The sequence below is a fragment of the Anabrus simplex genome, chromosome 8 (genome assembly GCF_040414725.1).
Source record: "Anabrus simplex isolate iqAnaSimp1 chromosome 8, ASM4041472v1, whole genome shotgun sequence".
NCBI classification, from domain to species: Eukaryota; Metazoa; Arthropoda; class Insecta; order Orthoptera; family Tettigoniidae; genus Anabrus; species Anabrus simplex.
The window spans coordinates 232,085,180-232,105,263 of NC_090272.1; the positions used below are offsets into that span (position 1 = coordinate 232,085,180).

Here is a 20,084-nt window from a genome sequence, read left to right on the forward strand (position 1 = left end):
AATCCTTAAAACGAAAGGGACTTACGATAGGTTACAACCTCATTCTGATAATATTTTTAAACGTATTGCATCCCCATTACTAGTACTATAATGGTTTAGTGTAGGGGACACATCATTATTTCTCAATACGGTATCATACCGAAATTACTTGTTTAACATCACGCTAGGACATCGAAGGTTTCCGGCGACGAAGAGACGGAAAGGGGCTAGGATTGGGAAGGTGGCGAGAATGGCCTCAATTAAGGTAAAGCCTATCATGACAATGGGGAACCACGCAAACTTATCTTCAGGACTGGCGCGGTGGGAATCGAACACACTACCTCCCGAATGCCAGCTCGTAGCACCCTCTGTGGGTTGAGGCGTTAGAATAACAACCACGGTGTCCCCTGCCTGTCGTAAGAGGTGACTAAAAGGGGGCACCACATGCTCTTTACTTGGGAGCGTGGGTTGGCGACCACAGGGCCTTTAGCTGGGTGCAGGCATTGCTTCCACTTAGTTGTGCCACGCTCCTCAATTTCATCTATCGTATACGACCTCCCTTGGTCAACTCTTGTTCTTTCTTCGATCCCGACAGAATTAGGTTTGCGAATACCAGGGAATCTTTCATTTTCATGCCCTTCGTGGCATTTGTCTCTTTATGGCAGAGACCTTCAGTTTACGAAACAACGGACCCTTTCCATTATTTTCCGTTTGATTAGTATTAACTGTTGTACTTCGTCTTAAAATAATAACCACAACCACCACAACCAACCTTACAGATATGCGACCCTAACAACAAGGTCATCTCGCTCGGAGCTTGGTTTACTAGGTGAAAGGTAACCTTGAAAGTTTTCCATTATGAACTGTAGCATTAAGGGGTGGTTGTAAGCTGCTTTGTGTAAAAAAATAATATAATTTTAGATTTTATGTTATTTTGATAGCCTGAAGTCCAATTTACAATGTGCATATGCTTCTTTGCTGACAATGTTTGTTGAACGCCATTTTTAGGTCATTTAAATTCGATGTGTCCTGAAAGCCACGCCCCCTTTTAAGATCTATTCGTGAGCTCCGGCATATTTTCGATTTCTTGGGCTAGCTCCTTTCTATTTCAGGGGTTTGTGGTTTGCAGGGGAGTTTTGTGTGTTGATAAGAATGGATGACGCCTTGTAACATTCATTTGTTGGCTTGGAAACAACCAAATTCAATTTCTTTTCCTCGTGTCTAGAAGTTATGTTTCGTGTGCTAAAACAATGGCAAGATCTAAGAAAATATTCAAGAAGAGGAAAATAAAAGCCGGAGACGTACTGAAAATATATGATGCTGTGCTGGCATTCAATGAGGGGAACAATGGTAGGATTAAAGTATTGAAAAACTGGGTACAGAACCACAAGTGAACATGATTGGCGCGTGCTGTGAGATGGACAATTCCGTATGAAAAAGTCTGATATCAAATTTCAAGCAATTTCTAAAGAAGCTAGGCAGTTAAAAAAAACAGAAAAGGGGCATAGAAGAAGACAACCCAGATGATCCTGAATATGGGCCTGGTGCACATTAAGGCAACACTTATCTTTAACAGCATTTTTCTTCACTTTTGCTTTTTTTTCGAGGCAAATGTTCCTTTTTCTCAGGAAGTATTAAGAATGGCGCTCTGAATTTTTTTCTGTAATTCATAATGACCAACTAAAGGATTGTATGTTGTCTTGCGATTTTATCATAAATAGAAAAAATAATATTTTATGTTTTCGTAGAGAAATAAGTTGAAATTTTAACATTTGAAAAATACATATTAAAATATTATTTACAAACACACACGTTTCCAAAAACAACCATTTAAAAATAAAATATATATATAAATATCTGTGAGGTTTTGTTTCAATAGGTTACACACTTAATGAGAAAAAGGAACATGAAGTTGACAAATTTAACATGGCGGAGATAGGACTTAGAACATTCCCTTAATGCGACTGACATCAGTCAATTAATCAATAAATCAGTCATTACTGATTTGCATTTAGGGCAGTCACCCAGGTGGCAGAGTCCCTATCTGTTGTTTTCCTAGCCTATTAAATGATTTCAAAGAAATTGGAAATTTATTGAACATCTCCCTTGGTAAGTTATTCCAATACCTAACTCCCCTTCCTATAAACGAATATTTGTCCCAATTCGTCCTCTTGAATTCCAGCTTTGCTTTCATATTGTGATCTTTCCTATTTTTAAAGACATCACTCAATTTTTTTCGTCTGCTAATGTCGTTCCACGCCATCTCTCCACTGACAGCTCGGAACATAACACTTAGTCGAGCAGCTCGTCTCCTTTCTTCCAAATCTCCCCAGCTCAAATTTTGCAACCTTTTTTGTGCGCTGCTCTTTTGTCGGAAATCACCCAGAACAAATCGAGCTGCTTTTCTTTGGATTTTTTCCAGTTCTTGGATCAGTAATCCTGGTGAGGGTCCCATACACTGGAACCATTCTCTAGTTGGGGACTTACCAGAGACTTACATACCCTCTCCATCTACATCTACAATAAACACTTCATAACTTTCACAAACAGCTGTAAAATACTGTTTTACTATGCTTGGTGAACGTTTGATTGAAATAGGCCTACATCAAACCAATGCCCACGCACAAGACATAGAGAGTGACACATAGCCTGCAAGACCATTGTGGAGAAAACAAAGAAAGAACTTCAGTGAATCACACACCAAAAAAGGATGGCAAAACAGGACTCTCAGGAACAGTTAAACAGGCTACCAAGAAATAATAATTTACGATAAGTCGGAAAAGGGGAACATTGTGAATCACCATACATACGCAAGCATATGACTGGCTTTCTCGAAAGCGAAAATCTAACTTTCCATTTCTTAAAATGTACGATGATCAATCGCCACGCACCATTTCACTGTCTCCAACTCTCTTTGTTTTGACAACCGTTAACATGGCTGCCCTTTATCAACTTGCTTCCGCAGGGAGCGCTGATGTTATTGTAGCTCATTGGAGTAGACATATTGTATACCTACGTAGTCTTCGCCCTCAAATGCACTTCTGAGCAAACGGTGGGATATTAAGCGAGTGGCGGAGCTAATCAACACACTCCACGTCTAGCTCCACTGCATAATTATGGGATCCAACAGGTTTGGTATCCTGCACTGTAGTGTATAGTATCTTAAAAAGAATGATTGCATAGTACAGTATTATATGTTGATCTGTTATTTTAGTTGTTATCAAATTATAATTCACCTCCCATGTACAGAGGAGTCAGAAATATGGGTATATGTTTGATCGATTGCTTATGTTTAATCAAGGCCAACTACAGTACCTCAGACCTTAACCGACCTAACTGTCCATAATGGCGGCAGTTGGAGTGCTAGCATGTGTTTGTTTTAATTTATGTAAGTCGTGATTTTACCAAACATTTACGGAAAATTTTAATATTATAATCGTAAATTATATGTATTTATTTTCTTAAAAAGCTATAGAGTCTCTTTGAGTGCAATAAGAAGCTGTTTGTTCTTAAATAACTTATTTATTCTGATAACGTCCGTGGTGATTAGTATTATTGTATGTTTTCATGTTCTTATCTGAAAGTACTTTCTTTATATTTTCAGATACGTGTGCATTCTGTTTATAGTTTAATGTGCTGTGTGCCTGGATGTAAGTCCAGTTATAGGGGTAGTGAACAAGCTTCAGTGTTCTCATTTCCATAAAACCCAGTATTATGGTAAACATTGTTTAAGTACATTCATAGCGAAAACTTGGAACAAATTATAAGCCTAATAGTGTTGTATGCTTTAATGATTTTGATACCAAATTTTTTAATTTTTTGAACGCGAGGAACTTAAAAGAATACCTTGCGCTCATTCTATTCGGAGCGACTGTACTTTCATGGCTGTCATATAAGAAGGTGGGGAAAACAGATCCATTCTGCCCATTCTGAGGCATGGTTTTACCCTCTCTCTTTTAGGTTCAACTCTTGGCAATTCACAATTGTACCTGAGATCCCCAGTTTCCCTGAAGTGGATTTCTGTGTTGCTGGATTCGGGTCAGAGACTGGACTTTTACCTGCCGAATTATCTCGGGGGAATGAGTAGTGATCGGCCGTGAATTTGCCTGTTTCTTGCTCTATGGAGTGAGACGTTTTTGTTAAGCATACATGAGGTGGGATAATAAAGCTGCACATCTTGCTTTGCTTGATAAATTCGAAATAAGGGTATTTTACGTCAGCAATGTACGCTGTGTTTCCAGCACCATGTTACATGTTACACCATAGTACGCTATATCGAGAAAACCATTCTTGTTGTAAACAAGAGCACGAACTCATGTTAGCGTTTATTGATGGCTGCTACCTCAAAACACTTGCGCGGAGTTAGCCAGATCATGACATAATGCGACGGCGACCGTACATGTAAAGTGTCCAAAATATAATTTATCAAATAATTTAAGTCAGGAAAAGTTGCAAAAACAGATGTATATCCATTGTCGTTAATATAAGCAAGCACTTCAAATTGAAGAATGCCGGGAATGCACGACCACATGCTTGACCCGCCATGTTGTATCTATAACCTCTATGACATCATCCAATCACGCCATAATCTCTATGACGTCGACCGAGCGAGTTGGCTGTGTGGTTAGCGTCGCACAACTGTCAGTTAACATTCGGAAGATAGTGGGTTCGAACCCCACTGTCGGAAGTCCTGAAGATGATTTTCCGTGTTTACCATTTTCACACAAGGCAAATGCTCGGACTGTACCTTAATTAGGGCCACGCTCAGTTCCCAGTCCTAGCCCTTTCCTTTCCTGTCGTCGTCATGAGACCTACGTTGCGACGTAAAAGCAAATCGTAAAAAAAAAAAAAAAAAAAAAATTAAAAAACATTCTCCTTTGCCCAGCGAACGACTTGACCCCGCCATTGTTGATTACAAAACACAACAGTCACAGTATGAACAAAGAGGCGACTGTGTGGGAATCGTCCATGATTGAATTTGAGACGAGCCATGCCACCTATAAACTTTCTGGAACAGTAATATTTCTTGTAGCAACGAGCAGAAGGAACTTGGTGATAGTGGTTTCCTCGTGATCTGCCACTCAATCTTCTCTTGAGGAGAGGGAACTGTACTGAATTCCAGTCTGCCGCTAACTGATCTGCACGCTCGTTACCAGGAAGACCTGTTGATTTACCTGCAAGTTTTAGGCGACGGGTTGTGTAAATCAGTAAAGTATTATTGGCACTGTTGGTTGATACTTTCAACTTCTCCAGTGCTGCTTGAGAGAAATATAACGGCAGATTGTTGGACTGCTATCGCATGTTGTAATGCAGCTAGTATAGCAGTTAGCTCCGCTGTGTATATAGAGGGGACACCAGGCAATTTAAACTGTGCACTTCTGTTATTTATTATGTCTATGAAGGCACAACCGTCTGAATTCAGAGATTTGGAGCCATCTGTGTATATTTGGCGTATGTCGGTCCGATAGTAAAAAAAAACTCTTGTAGTATTACAGCACTGTCGACACTGGAATGGAATATTCAGCTTAACGTCAGATGTTTGATAGTACTCTCATAAGCAGTGTAGAAATTAGGCAGGATGGGGACGTACTAATTTCCATGAATCCATTTGTGATCCTCAAATCTTCAACCAATATCTTGGTGTTTGTACCACCGATGCCAGACCGCGTAATCGCCGTCAGGAGTTGATTATCCCTTAATTGGTATAATTGAAGGAGATACGTAGCAGTGAGTTAGTGCCAGCGTAGACGGAGTGGAGGCTCCAAAGTTTCCACTAACAAAGCATTGGTTGGAGTGGAATTCATCGCCCCAATACATATCCGAAGCGCCTTATACTGGCATTTACCAAGTTTGGCCAAAACTGTAGCAGAGGACGATCCAAATTAGTGCCTATAGAGCAAAAGTGCAGTTCGAAGATCCGAGCCCCATCATGTGCTGTTAATCGCTCCCAGCATATTCATACCAAGTTCAAATTTCCGGACGACTTGGTTAATACGGTTGCATCCGTTATTTCTTCTTGGCATTGATCAATAGTCCTTCTCACCGTATAGAAACAGACATCACCAGCACACTGGAGAGTACCCACTGTAGGGTGGAATACCCACGAGAGATTTCCTGTATATACATTAAATAAGAAAGGTGCCAAAATAGAGCCTTGAGGGAAGCCAAAGGAGGAGAATCGGGGACCAATTGTCTTGCCATTGTGTGTCATGACGACCTGCCGGTCGCGAGTAAAGGTTTCCAACAAAAGGTTCAGGGCCTCCAAGAGCACACATTTTCGATGAAAGGACTGGAAAGCACACGTATATAATTGTTGTTTGTGAGGCCCAATTTGACATCTGTAATAAGATTAACTTGGGTGTGCGTTGTTCCTTTCCCTCGTCTGAAGCCTAATATTGACGGTCCGGCAGGAGGCGATGATGTTCCAGCCACCATTCTAGTCAATGTTTTATCATCTTTCCAATGTCTTCAAATTGCAGGGCAATAGTGAGAGCTGTTGATAAGAAGATGATAAATGAGGGTTCTTACCAGGTTTCAGGATGGGGACGAGACGGATTTGTTTGGATAAATGTGGATAGAGACGTTTTGTCCACGTTCGGTTCAACAGGTTCAGAAGCCTTTGTGTCCAACTGGAGGCATGACAGAAGCATTGGAGAGATATTCGACCTTGTTTTGAGGGTATTGAACAGTTCGTCCATGTTGAGCGGATGTAGGAGATCATGGTCGGATGAATCGTGAGAAGCCGCGAATGTCGGTTTGACTGAAGGGGGAGCGATCTTCTCTAAAAGTTCTTCCTATAGTGGCAGGGAGCACGCTGTTTTAAGATGACTTAAGGTGAGGGATCCTCGAAGACGTTTGATATTGTTCCACACGGTAGCCGTAGGTGTCGATTGAGAAATAGATCTACGAAACTGTCTCCAGCTCTGACGTTTTTTGTACTTCAACAACTGCTTGGTTCTAGCTTGGGCTTGACGGACGAGTAGAAAATTAGCTTCAGTTGAAGCAAAGTGCGGAGAGCTTTATATCTCTCATTTACTTACAGCCGGGCACTCTGCGTTCCACCAGCGAGTAGCCTTATGTTTTCCTCCAGGAATAAATGGTTTATTTTGTGGGACCGTAAGACTAGCAGCAAGACTCAAAAATCACAAAAGGAAGTATACTCTTGATCTAGGTGTTTCTTTTGGGTTGAAATGTCCAGTATACAGTCACGATAACTTTCGCAGTTTATTTCCGAGTGTTCCAGCGAGGGGTGGTAAATATCTTGAGTGATAGGAGAGGCGTGCTTTTAACAGATAACAACAACGCAGAGTGTCATCTAGGGCTTGCCAGCCAATATCCAGAGACAAGAGAGAGAGATCAACAGCAGAAGGTGCCTGAGATGGGAACGTCACACGAGTGCCTGATCCATCATACTAAAAAACGAAATTTTCTTCATGCAGTACTTCCAACAAATAATTACGGTACCGGTAGCAAAAGAATCACAGGAGATGCATTCCCAACTGGCATGATGAACGTTGAAGTCATCCAAGATCAAGTTGTGATAAAAGTTTAGAAAATCTTGCTTGGCGGTACTAACATCCGGAGGGGGGGGGGGGGGCGGTAGACGGACACGATGGCAAGTGATACACTGTTAAGAGTAATTTGAATAGCATATGCTTCTAAACTTCAGCCCGACAGATCAAGAGCTATGGTATCATACTTTAATTATTGTTTAATAAGAACACCAACTCCGCCATATCCTTCCGCACGGGCAGTGCAGAGAAAGTTGTATCCAGGTAGTCGAAAATCTGTTTCTAAATGTAGCCAGTTTTCTTGTACCGCACAGACTGACACACAGTATTCTCGTAAGACTGCTTGTAGACTGTATTTATTTGACTGAATGGAACGACAGTTCAACTGCATCACATACTGTCCATTACGGTGAACCGCCACTATGTTCCTGCAATAATATAGTTGTGATCACCTCGCGAATGTTATTAGGAGTAACTCCGGAATCAGTCGATATAAATGGCTGTCGGAAAATGCTCAACAAATTTGTTCACACATGCAATGCTTGGTGCTGAAGGAACTGGTCTGTAAGGGTTAAATGATATCGATGAACCAACTGGAGTGCGTTGTCCATTATAAAAGTTCTTCCAAGGACTATGAACTGGTTGCCGTAGCGGTCGGACAGCTGTACGTCGAAATGTCTGGGAGTATGGAACTCGAACGGGTACAGGCGTAGTACTTCTTTGCGAAGTGGAAACAGGTTGATGAGAGCTAAGGGCCTGTGATAATATAGGTGGACATTCTTGGGGGCAATCCATAGTACTGGAAGCCCTGGTGTTAAGCACTGGAAATACTTAAGTTGTGTGCGAAATGATGCCAGATTTATAATGTTAAATTAGTAGTAAATCAATAAAGCCACCTGATGTGGCTGCCATAGTTCAGTTTAAAGGGAGCACGCTCCCTGTTCCTCTGTTAAGCACAGTCAGACATTAAGTTTTCAGCAAAGTAATATTAATGTAAGTTGCGGCGTATTTCACTGTCCATGTTTAACTCGCTCCAAGTCGAGCGAGGTATCACTCATTAGCAGCGCCCCGTGTGTAGTCAGTGAAGGGTTGTGGAAGTGGTCCCTGTCTGGTATTTGTTCCCATTAGATCCCAAATTCTTCGCCGATATTTTTTGTGTTTGTGTCAAGCAGAATGTTAATGCTTTGTGGCACTTTTTTTTTTTTTTTTTTTTTTTTTGCAGCTCACGTGGGCCGACCTATACTTCTCCAGTCACCTCGACACCTGGGGAGTGCTTTTCGGCAAGCCCGTGACTGATGACTACCCCAACCTCAAGGTTGTCTACGACAAGGTGAACGCCCTGCCCGCCATCAAAGCTTGGATCGCCAAGAGGCCAGTCACTGAGTGGTAGTCATGTGTACATTATTTACGTAATAAATTATCTTTTGTAAAATACTTTGTTTTAATGAAATGGCGTATGGCTTTTAGTGCCGGGAGTGTCCGAGGACAAGTTCAGCTCGCCAGATGCAAGTCTTTTGATTTGAGTCCCGTAGGCGACCTGCGCGCCATGATGAGGATGAAATGATTATGAAGACGACACATACACGCAGCCCCCGTGCCAGTGAAATTAACAAATTTTGGTTAAAATTCCAGATCCTGCCGGGAATCGAACCCGGGACCCCTTTGACCAGAGGCCAGCACGCTAACCATTTAGCCGTAGAGCCGGACTTTGTTTTAATAAAAATCGTATTCCCGTTCTGTTCCATTTAATTGTAGAAGGTGGTTGTGCAAGTTGGGCACGATGCTAGCTGTGTGGGGACTTCTTTCTTCCTTCACTGTGATCTTCGTCCTTAGGACATTTGGCTATCAACAATGTACAATGATTAAAATGTTACAGAAAAGAGAAAAAACATTTGGACAACAAAGTAAAATACAAAAATGACAGAAAGGACTAGAACAGAGCATGCCAGAGAAAAGAAAATCAACAAAAGAAAAAAACTTGAATTAAATGAACTTGTTATTTATTTACACCAGTTTTCGCCAAGTACTTGTCAATTGCACTGTATACACGTAGGTAGCAGCTGGATTCGTGTTGGAAAGGGAACCGGAATGTGCTCAAGGGTATAAAACAATTCTATGTGATAGGGGATAGTTCTATTGCACTCGAAGATGATGTGGTTTACATCTCTTGTGTGTCTAGCACTATTTATTTTTATTATTAACAAGTACATCGCAACTGGGAAATATGCCTCTAGAATCCCGTAGAGTCTTTCTAAATTGTGATAAAAAGTAAGGTTATAGTCGCTTGTTATGACAATTTCAAATCACACGGTTTTCTAATTTTCAACGAGGGTGGCAGCCTTGTGCGCACACATGATGCAGGCAACAGAATATAGTCTTCATGACAGCTGACCTGACTGCCCAAAGCCGGCGAACAGCAACAAACAAAATGTTCACAAATCTGAGATTTATAGTGGCTCCGTTTTAATTCTTTTACATAAGTAAGAATACCACTAGGTCAGCTTGGTGGGTCTCTGGGCAAGCATAAATTAAGGATCTCTCCTCTGCGCTACTGAGGTATCGTTTTACGTAATTTTTTTTTTCACCCGGTGAACTCGACATGTTACTGCCAACCTATAACTAAAAAGTCGTTAAGGACATATTTCGACGTAAAATAAAAATTCCTTTGTTCCTACTTTAAAGTTTTTTACTTCTGGAAACATCACCTCTAATAGTTTTTTTATGAAACAAATGTACGATATATACTAAGCCCAACTGTAATGATTTAAGTTATAGGAGCACTGTAATTTAAGTCAGTTTAATTACTTTTCAGATCAAGTGTGAAAAAATACCATATAGATCAACATAGAAATACTGCGATGCATCTGACATAAGTACAGGCAGCTGTATGAAATTAGCATGTCTATCAGTCCACTGTGAACAGTGACCAACAAGACTTTTCTTCAGACCTATGCACTGCAATGATGGGAGCTAATACCCCGTCCCGCATAAACGGGAGCATCCAACATTCAAATAATTTTTAAGAAGATACACGAGCAAAGTAATACCATGTCCCTCAACGGTACGGAAGAATTACCTGCAGTCATCGTACTTAAAAAGTCATTTTATAGCAGTAAACACGAAGTTAGATCCAACCTATGTTTTAATCTTCTCTGTGAATGAGAAGTGGGCACACTACTGTTCAAATTTTCAAGATTTTATTTCACTGCCCTGACAGTTGCCCAGTTTCATTCAGGCCATGCATGGAGAGAATGCTGTCTGCATAAGAGAAGCTGCCCATCAGTTCCATCCGATTTGGCATTTCTGAAGGCAAACTTCAAGAAGCTTCCGGGAGCGATCACCGAGTTGGAAAAGAATGGCATGCCCCAGGTGGAGACATTTAGGGTTGTGGCAGTTTTGACCGAACCTCTGAAAACGTAGGCGCTGTCAGCAAAAGTTCGGTAGGATCTTGCAACAGAATCCAGAATTCAAAGCGATGGTAAAAGTAGCCAGGGTCCTACGAGGTGTGGTAGATGAAACAATGGAACTACAACCAGATGAAATGGCTTCATTGCCGTTTTGCCGATCCCTTCATGTGATGTTGAGAAATCTTTCTCTCTACAAAAACACTCTGCTTGACAGGAGAACAAGTTTGTTATCGAAAAACAATTCAAAGTTGCGTGTTGTAAATTCTTTTTATAGTAATTGAGTGTGTTATTGAATTAGAAGTAACTTTCTACATGCCTATTTTACACGTGAGTGCCTAATTACATGACTATTTTGGCTATTTGCTTGCCTATTTTTATCGTTTTAGTGTCTATAATTCTCATCTACATATATAAAATAACATGTCCTGACTGACTGACTGACTGACTCTTCCGCCTAAGGGGATGAAAAGGGGGGTGAATTTTTAAAATGAGTGTATCTATATCTCAAAACTAAAAGTTTACAGACGAATAAAAAAATTGGTATTTGGGATCTCCTTTAAAAATAAAGAAACACGTATTATTTTGTTTTCAGAAAATCCCTCTAGGAGGGGTGAAAAAGGATGAAAATGGGTTAAATGCCTTACTTATATCTTATATCTCAGAAACTGAAGATATTACAGACCTGAAAATTGGTATTGGTATTTGGAATCACCTTTAAAAATAAAGAAACACGTTTTTTGTTTTTGGAAAATCCAATTAATGCGGATTAAACAGGAGTGAAAAGTAGGGCGGATTTTTAGAAAGACTATATCTACAGTATATCTCAGAAACGTAAAATGTTACAGACGTAAAATATGGTATTTGGAATCTCCTGTAAAAGTAAAGAAACATAGTGTGCGCTATAATGACTTAGTCAACGTCAAGCCAGTGCTGAGATCGGACCAAGTGCATTATAGTGAACAATACACTCACCGCCAAGTGAATCATTATGGCCCATAGCTTACCTTGCATGACTATCCTCTTCATCAGCTCCGTCGTAACAGCATTCTTCAGGGGTATCGGGTAAGGAAAGCGTTAACGTAATAAAATAAAATAAATGAAGAGGAATAAAAATGTGCAAGATGTTAACTAACACTAGCCAAAAATACACAACGGTTGAGCTGCATTTTAGATTTTAACAAACTGGTTTATTACAATCATCTAAAAATTCTGATAATTAACAAATATCAAAGGAATTTTATATAACTGACATGATAGTCATAAACAAATTTAGTTGGTTTCTTGACAAAAACGGGTATCTCGATTGACATATAAACAATGATGACTTGCATCACGTAAACATCAGTCACTGCAACAACCACCATAATGGTTACGTCAAATAAAATTAATTTAAACATAAATCTGCTCATAGGCAACTCATATCTACAAAGAACCTAATTTATTTCTAACATGAATCTATGCCTCAGTGCTCCTAATTATCCTACAAGTTCTAAACAAGCATCCAATATACACTCTATTGTCTGGGAATCGATCGCGAGACCCTCCCAAAAAACAACAACCATATGACAACACATAAATGAGAAGAACATATTATATTTTACTTCATGCAGATACATCTAACTAGTTATGTGCCTCTATGAATGACATCGACAATCGCGTATAAAATTTCGTCTTCCGGACCATAATATAAAAAGGTCACTGCTCTCCCATATTCTTGACAGACAAACACACAGTTTCTACTTTCATACTTTCGTGTCCTGACGTCAGAAACGACCCATATTAGCCTCTCAACACCTCGGTTTTTTTGTACAAACTGAGCAGCCATTCCTTTCTCTCATAAATATCTCCCTCAGCTGACAGCACGAAAACAGAGACAGGGGAGCGACTCTCTCTCTTCTTCTCGGCCCATGAATCTGACATACCTATTGCCCTCATTATAATATAATTACTACAGGCCATTTTATTCCTTACATTACAAATTCAACACTCTACCGCAGATAAACGCAAATACGACAGGCCCGTTCATCATTTAGCATTGGTGCTCTCAGCGGCACATTCCTATACATACCCTGGCCTTCTTATTGGCACTCACCTTCACAGATTATTACTTAAGTATTATTTCTTATTCTCTTTATGGCCTCAACTCAATACTCTGGGCACAATAATATTTTTCCTCAATTCTTATAGGCTTCTTACGATATGACTTGCTCAGCTTGATACGCCAACCCGAGTGTATTTAAGGGATATAGAAGATCTTAGGCTTTCTCCATTCGACAACTAACATTACAGTCTACACTGCACATGCACCTTGTTAGTACCTAAACTGCTTGTCTTGGTTACACTCATATAAGACCGTATAGGTCCCGGTGAAATGAAATACACGAGCTCAAATTCTCTACCTTGGATATAATATTTGCAATAATGACACTAACGAAACAAACAAGACTAACAACATGCAAATATTAACAATTTAACCAAGCTTGAGTCCTGGGCATAGCTTCTATGTACATGGACATTCATATACTAACCTATTTACATATTGGCAGAAGGCCAAATCTATCTACAATTGACTTAGCCGTTATCGTATTACTGCATGCTTAAACAATGGAATTATCTGACCTGTGTCTGATGATATAACTGTACAGTCCCCCTTATGGACACTGCGAATTTACGCCATCATGTTGACGTTAGAAGCTGGTGACAGCACTTGTGGTTCGATGACTGGTGACATCCTGGTCGGCTGTGATGTTCTCTGCAGCTCGTTCAGGTGACTTGATGATCGTCTTCTCGATATCGTGTTGATTGGACGTCGCCGATGGTCCTGGTTCGCACCTCGATGCCGTGAAGAATACCCGACAGCTTCGGTCCAATTACCGCTTCACCGTGATGGATGAGCAGTGTCCAATCCACTCGTGATGTGGGAGAAAACCTCCCAAGTAAGGTGAACTCTGACTGCGTTGCTTGTAGATGAAAGTGGTCTTCTCTTCGCTGAGCAGCGACGTGACAGACGCTTACGTGACGGCGATGCACACAGAGAAATGATTCTCGCGCACTCGGCAGTCGTATATATTAGCAGTCTCGCATCCACGCCACCACGCTCTACGTGTGTGGGCTTCATGCGCGCGCCCGCGGTGTGGAAAATTTCTCCCGCGATATGCATATTAAGTACTCATACTTTTATTGTGATTACAACTAGAGCCATGCCGCGTATCAACATTTTCAGAAAAATATCCTGATTGCAGTTCTTGTATCCAATCCTCTGCATTCATCTTGTAATCGAAGATATTGAATAAAATCCTTCCCCTCCAATGTAAAATTCCCGCGATATCTCACGGAGCTGCGTGCGTCCCAAGCTGCAAGTGAAGAGGTTCGCTGGGGTACTAAATTTTAATGAGAATCTAGAAACTTCAGCTCGCTTCTGACGCTACGTTCTCACGAAAAACGCGCAATCTTATATACTCTACACAATAAAATGCCACCAAGGCGCTTTCTTTGTAGTCTCATAAAATTCCCATAATTATTATAAAATCAACATTCTTTGACCATGAACAGAATGGTTCAATAGGTAATTTGTTTTCGGAAACTCCACGTAAAGGGAACTAAAATGGGGTGAAATTTTAAAACGAGCATGTCTACAGTACATTTCAAAAACTCAACATGCTACAAAAGTGGAAAGTGGTATTTTATCTCTATTAAAAATAAAGAAACGTGTATTTTTGTCTTCGGAAAAAACACTTAGGTGGGGGTGGGGGTAAAAATTACTGAAAATGGTGTTCAATTATTTTTATTAGGATACTGATATCTCAAAAACCGAAGGTGTTACAGACGTGAAGTTTGTTATTTGGAATCTCCTTTTAAAATAAAGAAATACGTATTATTTGTTTTCGTAAATCCCTTGAAGGTGGAGGGAGGAGAATTGAAGAATTTGTTGAAATATTTGTATGAAGATACTATTATCTCAAAAACGAAAGATGTTGCAGACGTGAAAATTGGTATTTGGAATCTGCTTTAAAAGTAAAGAAACACGTATTTCTTTGATTTCGGAAAATCCAATGAAGGGGGGTGAAAGAATTGAGAAGTTAATTGAATTTATTGTATGAGGATACTTACATCTAACATAAACTAAAGTTGTTACAGACGTGAAATTTGATATTTGTATCTCCTTTAAAAACAAAGAAAAACGCATTTGGGGGGAGGTGAAAACGAGTTGAATTCCTTTTATCAGGACACATATCTCAAAAACTGAAGATGTTACAGTCGTGATAATTGGTATTTATAAGATCCTTTACTAATAAAGAAACAAGTATTTTTCCAGAAAATACACGGGGGAGGGAGTGTGAAAGGAAGTGAAAGAAGTGAATTATTTTTATGGGATAATTATATCTCTAAACTGAAGGTAACAGACGTCAACACTGGTATTTGGAATCTCCTTTAAACATAAAGAAACACGTCTTATTTGGGGGGGGGGGGGTATCAACTTAATGGCCGTGGGGTGAAAAAGGAGTTGAGACCAATTGATGTTATTGTTCATACTGTACTTAATTCTGATCATAAACCGATCATTTTTAATCTTTCCTTGGTTCGTTTTCAAGAGCCTTTTTTTCCTTTGGAGAACTTAAAGTTAGATTACAGTAGATTCTCCTGGCATATAAATAAAAATGTTCACACATTTGAAATAAACGATAGGAATGATATTGTCCGTACAATTGTTCACCTCTATAATAAGGTCAATAATGCACGGAAGACGGAAGTACTGGATATCATTCGCAACGCCATCTCAGTCTCTATATAGGCCTACTGCCTGCTCTGTGCCGCGAGAATTGCGTTTACAGCGACATTGCAGATGGCAGCACTTACCGCACCCAGAGCACATGTTGGTTAAATGAGACTTGGTCCGTAACACCAATATAAAATGAAAAATAATCCTTGGCATGTTACTAATTGAGAAGATAATGCACATACAGAAACTAACATTTCACATTTGAGCTTGGCTTAAGATATAGAAACGTAAAATACATAAATCTTACCAGTTACAGTAGATACATTAAGATCATCCCACTGCTGCATGGTACATACAAATTTCAGAATTTTCTCGACACGAGTAAAGGAGAACGTTTTCAGTCCTTTTCTTAATGTCATTTACTAGCAGTGGACGCAAGAAAAATGTCTATCACTATTTCGCTGACCCTTTGTTCATGGCCAGATTTCAGGATACGTTTTAAAGCACATAATTCAGTGCGTGCGTTCGTCATGTCATTAAATCCACCACCCAATCTCACTGAACTAAGTAGAGTTTCTATCACTTCTCCAGAAAATCATCCAGTGAGAACATAAAATAACCAATATTTTAACAGATAAGACAAACATTCCACTATAAATTTCATAGTTAGCGAGACAGCATCTGCCGTCTCATTAGTCAGACACTTCAGTTTGTCACGTTTTGATTCCCACGGAATTATTTCAACGTACTCGATGAAATCATCATTCAGCCATTGTAAGTATTTTATCTGCTGGTGAATAGAAATGCACACAGTCTTGATTGTTTTGCCGAAAGGCATTACAGTAATCATTTCTGATCTAAAAGGGATAGATCGGAGACTTCTAAGCCTTTAATGAGGAAGTAGGCAGCAGGACTAGAGAACTTCTTTGAAAGTTGGATTACAAGAAAACACAACAGTCTATTCGCGAGAGCAGGAGATTTTACAATATTAGTGCCGCATACACCTTCAACATTTACCACGCAAACGAACTTGTCACTGGTTAGGTTGTAGAGGAGCCGTACCTAATCAGCCATTTAATCGGCGATCACTGTTACACTCCTCTCTGTTGGTCTAAGAGTTTTACATTCAGCTCTAAGTCTTTCCTTCACTAACTGGGAAATCTCGACAAACACTATCAACAATTTCCATTTAGGCTACCTGTCCAGAGTACTTTGTGACGGAGCTGACACTCGACCAGACGTCCTGCCATATTGGTAACCGTTTGGGATACTATTCTCCATGCCACGTAGTATCGCGTGATTTGTTCTGATTGCCCGGATTTTGTCTTGCGAAAATTATGGATTTGATTTTTCCTTTATATTTGGCTGCTTCCTTTACTTTAATCAGACGATCAATTTCTGGGTTGCCTTCGAATTGTCTCTGTAGTCTTTTAACCTCATTATGGTTAGTCATCAGCTGTTATCGCAGTCTTAGAATTCTTGATCGGAGCCTCTAATGTCTCATTTTCCGATCACTGCTGTCATTCTTACTCGTTGGAATATTAACTTGGGTTGATACATCGTTGTTCGAATGAATTTCGTACTCGTCATCCAATGCATTTCCTGCTGTTGAAGAGCTTGTTTCATCACAGATTTCTTCTGAAGAAATATCTTGTCGCTGTCTGGTCTTTCGTGGAGCTATTTTTCTGGTTTGAAGGTAATAGGGATAATTCGAAGACCGACTAGGCACGCTCTCTAGCTGAAATATATTTTTCTTTTAGTTTTATCTTCTATCTCCATCTCTAAAATTCAGGCTACAAACACGAGAATAATCGCATGAAATCCACTGATTACCCTTGGTTGATCCTTGCCTTGATATAGCGTTAAGCCAATTTTCCCAAAGTTCTTTACTTGGTGGGATAACAGGAATCCTCACGCCTGAAGAATTTGGATTTCCTGCATTGATATAGGCTACAGAAAGGAACATAACAATTATTAATTATTTCAAACCCGAGACACACACACATAAATGATAGATGCAAACGCACTAGAACACAATAACGTGGGTACGCAGATAAGTTGGGTGCGTTAGCTGGCGCCCTTAGCGGAGGTTCGTGAAACTAAGAGCTCACGCTGAGAAGCATGTTAACCGCATAGCATAGAGCAGGCAGTATATAGGATTGAGACGCCGGTAAACATTCGTATCGCCCGAAATCCTGCGCACTTGCCTACGCGCGAAAATGGTGCTGGTCACATTGTCAGCAAATGACAATGACAGCGGATGTAATTTACCGCCAAGTAACGATCTTGCATCTCGCTACGGGGTTCACATAAAATTAATAATAATAATAATAATAATAATAATAATAATAATAATAATAATAAAACAATGTTCTGGACCGTCGTCAAAATGTGCGGATCGCGCAGGAAACGGGTAATGGCCGGTATTGACTACGAATGCAGTCCGGCTGCGGGTTCAGTATCGCCAAGGCACCCAAGACGACACCACATCGGATCTCTTCAAGGATTTGATCCATATTAAGAATGCTTATAGGAAAAGATAGCAAAGATTTAGGGACCCAACTGACCAGGCGGAATACCTGGAGCTAGACCGGGAAGTACGAAATCGATTGTTGGAAAGAAAGATTGAAAAATGGGAGGAACTTTGCCGTCAGATCGCGAATTTTGGCGGATTATATATAAAATGTTAAGCATTCAATTATAAATTTCAGTATAATACCGTAGCGAAGCACGGGTATCTTGCCAATCTTTCAAGAAATCAAGGTGATATTATTTACGTTTCGCAGAGAACTCGCTTGGTCTGTTGTAAGTAGACTCTCGTTCGTCACTCGATGTCTCACTGTTAGCTGATGTCATCATCTAAGCTCCAATCAGGATTTTTTTTTTTTTTTACAATCTGCTTTACGTTGCACTCACACAGACAGGTTTTATGGAAAGGAAGCGGCCGTGGACTTAAATAAGGTACAGCCCGAGCATTTGTCTGCTGTGAAAATGGGAAACCACGAAAACCATCATTAGGGGGCTATTCGAACCGATCGTCTACCAAATGCAAGCTCACAACTACGCATGGCCAACTCCCTCGGCCAGGCAGGGGATACCGTGGATGTCATCGACAGGGGAGAGCACCAAGGATGAGTTAAAATGTACCACTGCTCTACTTCTTTCTTCAGTGAAACAGACTGCTTTCATGGCTGACCGGCCTTGCCCTGAAACACCGCCATGCAGCCAAATGTGGCGGTTAACACTGAAAAATGCTCACAGAAATGTTTTGTATATTTCGTGCAAATTAGTTGGGACTAATTCCTGAGACTTCCAGTCAGTAGAATCTCACTAATACGGACTAATGGAGGCTCTACGTTGTGAGCCGAGGTTAAACACTATGTTCAGTAAAAAGATCGTGTACAGTGCAGTATTTAAAAATTAAGAAATACAAAGTTTATTTAGCAAACAAGATATAATGCAATGCGATATAGGACCCTACAAAGTACAGAACACCTAGTGCAGTACGGAATTAGAACATGGGAATCAAGGCGCACATTTATTAGACACGCTTACTGCTGATCTTCCTTTGACATACATTTCTTTTTTATATACGTACTTAACTTCCCGCAACCGTGACAAATTCTGGACCTTCAAAACATTCTCCACTCTACTTTGGCGTTCGACCGCAGCGCATGACCTTGAATGTGCCGCGCTGATCACCAGGAGCTGGCGGCTTTCTACTACAAATCTATTCGTCTGCGACTTCAAGTTATTTATGATCTTCGTATATTAGTTGATAGTATTGTGACTTTGTGCATTACAGAGTGTGAAACTGACCTACGGTATTTAACTGTTCTCCAATATTCATAAACATTGTACATATTTTTACGGCTGATGATGACCTGGACTAAGGTCGAAACCGGTCCCATTTAAATAAGAATGTAATTACTACATTTCTTTCGTTTATGTATTGAATAGGTTGAACCTCCTTTTCAATTATTTAATTTTTAACATACATTTCTTTAATAATTAACTCGCGCTGATGTTTTCATCCTTGTTATCTTCAACGCATTTAATGACAATGTTTGAATGGCCTTTAATTTCACGAAGTTTTGGCTGAGGAGTAATAATATCACCTGCTTCATCCTGGTCATAGTCATCAGCGATCACACTTTCAACGATCTCCTTTCTTTCTTTCTTTCTTTCTTTCTTTCTTTCTTTCTTTCTTTCTTTCTTTCTTTCTTTCTTTCTTAATACGTTTACCGTCCAGGGTTGTTCTTTACCCTCGGACTCAGCGAGGGATTCCACCTCTACTGCCTCAACGGCAGTGTCCTGGACCGTGAGACTTTCGGTCAGGTAGATACAACTGGGAAGAACGACCAGTACAACGTCCGGGCTGCCTCACCTGCAATGTTGAACAGGAGCCTCGTGGGGGATGGGAAAATTGGAAGGGACGGGTACGAAAGAGGGGAGGAAGTGGCCGTA

General features: G+C 40.2%; 2 protein-coding genes across 2 annotated transcripts in view; one reads left to right on the forward strand and one right to left on the reverse strand.

Annotated features, from left to right (window-relative positions):
* Positions 1-8,912, forward strand: part of LOC136879040 (glutathione S-transferase) — a 92,999-nt gene extending 84,087 nt beyond the window's left edge. Inside the window, exon 4 of the mRNA XM_068229034.1 lies at positions 8,713-8,912. Coding sequence (XP_068085135.1) covers positions 8,713-8,880 — 168 coding nt within the window. The 3' untranslated portion in view covers positions 8,881-8,912. The remainder of the gene's footprint in view (positions 1-8,712) is intronic.
* Positions 1-20,084, reverse strand: part of LOC136879389 (glutathione S-transferase-like) — a 363,810-nt gene that overhangs the window by 187,561 nt on the left and 156,165 nt on the right. The window lies entirely within an intron of this gene.